This window comes from Empidonax traillii, unplaced genomic scaffold, assembly GCF_003031625.1.
Source record: "Empidonax traillii isolate 1590-97213 ecotype Southwest subspecies unplaced genomic scaffold, ASM303162v1 scaffold3842:size10782, whole genome shotgun sequence".
NCBI classification, from domain to species: Eukaryota; Metazoa; Chordata; class Aves; order Passeriformes; family Tyrannidae; genus Empidonax; species Empidonax traillii.
Genome location: NW_020959035.1, coordinates 8,888 through 10,782, shown reverse-complemented (window position 1 = coordinate 10,782; position 1,895 = coordinate 8,888). Strand labels below are relative to the sequence as shown.

The 1,895-nt window shown below is 64.3% G+C and overlaps 1 protein-coding gene across 1 annotated transcript; it reads right to left on the bottom strand.

Moving 5' to 3' along the window:
• Positions 1 to 11: 11 nt before the first annotated feature.
• Positions 12 to 810, bottom strand: LOC114072741 (class II histocompatibility antigen, B-L beta chain-like; the record flags this gene model as incomplete). The annotated part of the gene is made up of 2 exons (XM_027910600.1): positions 717 to 810; positions 12 to 233 (listed from the first exon to the last, which is right to left on the bottom strand). Coding segments are annotated over exons 1-2 (316 nt in total), but the record flags the coding sequence as incomplete, so codon positions are not given.
• Between the last annotated feature and the right edge of the window lie 1,085 nt (positions 811 to 1,895).

The following is a 1,895-nucleotide window of genomic DNA, read 5'->3' as shown; positions in this document are numbered from 1 at the left end:
GCTTTCCCGGCAGAGCCTGTCCACCTCAGCCCGTTTGAACTCCAGCAAGTCCTGTTGGCTGTTCCAGTACCTGGCCTGGAACTCCCCATACGGGGTGTCCCCCACAAAGACCCCCACATCGCTGTCGAAATGGGTGTACTGCTGCCGGTTGTAGATGTGCCTCTCCACGTACCTCACCCGCTCGGTGCCGTTGATGAAGTAACACTCAAACTTTACCTTTTCCTGGAACACCCCTGTGTGTGCAGGACACGGGTCAGTGGGTGCCAGCCCCATCATCCTCCAGCCCCCCACAGCAGGTTGAGAGTTCAGGGGGCCACCCCGGACCCCCCTTTCCCACCCCCCTTTGCCCCACGGCCACCGCAGAACCGGTTCTTGGCTGGGGGGGAACCTCCCATCAGCCATCCTGGGACGGACAGGGGAGTTGGGGACCCCCCAGTGAGGATCTGACCCCACCCCCCGAGCAGAGAACCGCTGCAGGGCTGCAGTGATGGGGGACCCAGAGGGACCCCCATGGCACCCCTCTTCTTGCTCTCCCACCTCCCTTTTCCCCCCTTTCCCACCGTCCCCCCAATCCCCAGACCCACACCTTGCTCCGTTTTGGGGTTCTCATCCCCCTTCCATTAATCCCAAGGGTTCCAACCCCCCTCGCCCTCACTTTTGGGGCTCCCATCCCCTCTTTTCTCTCCTCTATCCCCCTTCCCGCCCCCCCCGCTCACCCGAGAGCTCCTCGCCTGCAGCCGGGTGGGCTCCCAGCACCCCCAGCACCACCAGTACCACCAGTACGGCCCCAGCTCCTCGCCCACGCTCCATCTCCAGCGCCGGGCAGGGGCTGACACCCCAAAACCAGCCGCGCGGGGCCGTTTTGGGGGGTTTTGGGCGCGCTCTGATTGGCTGAGGGCAAAATCGGGGCCCGTTTTTCGTCGCATCTTCCCGGTAACTGATGAGTCATCATCATATCGCGCTTTGATTGGCCAGTGCTGCGTCGGAAATTTCTGATTGGCTTAGGGCAGTTGGGGGCTCTGCAGCCCCGGGGGTGGGGGGTTCTGGGGGGGTCCGTGGGGTGGACCCGGTTGGGAACAACCCCCGATCTCCCCCCGGGGCCCGAGGGCGGAGCGGACCCGGTTGGGAACACCTCGCTCGTCTCCGCCGCTGCAGCCGCTTCCCCTGCTCCGGCTGCCGCCGCTCGGCCCCGGCCGGGCCCGCGGGCATCGCCGCTCCCGGCGCGGGTGGAGGGGTCGGGCCGGGCCGCGCCCGCTGTTCCAGTCTGGTCAGGGGCTGCCACGGGGTTCTTTAGAGGATGACTTTTTCGGGGACACCGAATATCGTCCGGCCTGCCCGGTGCCGCCCCGCCGGTCCCTCGGTGCGGCTCTTCTCGATACGGGGCAGTGGGACCTCCTTTATATTCTCTTTCTTTTATTTTCTACATTTAATTCTATTCCCTCCTCGCCCTGCCCTCGGTGCAGCCCTTTGACGACACCCGACAGCGGGTCCCTCGGGGCAGCTCTTTCGGTGACTCGGGGCGGCTCCTTTAGTGTATTTAATTCTCTCCTCTCAGTTTGATTCCATTCACGCCTCCCTCGCCACACCCCCGGTGACCATTCCACGGCCGCCACTCCTCGCTCGTCCCTCGGGGCAGCTCTTTTACATGCGGGGCGGCGGAGGGTCCCCCGGGGCGGTTTTTTTTTGTTGTTGTTTTCCTTTGGTTCATTCTCTGTATTTTATTCTGTTCCGACCTCGCTCCCTTCTCTGGCGACCCCCGCCAGGGCCCATCCCAGGCGGCTCTTCAGTGCCAGGGGCCGGCGGGGCCCCCCAAGGGCCGATCCCTCTCGCATTCACTTCAGTCTCCACTTTGTGTTCCCAGCCCGCCCGTCCCGGGGCGGCTCTTCTGTGTTTGT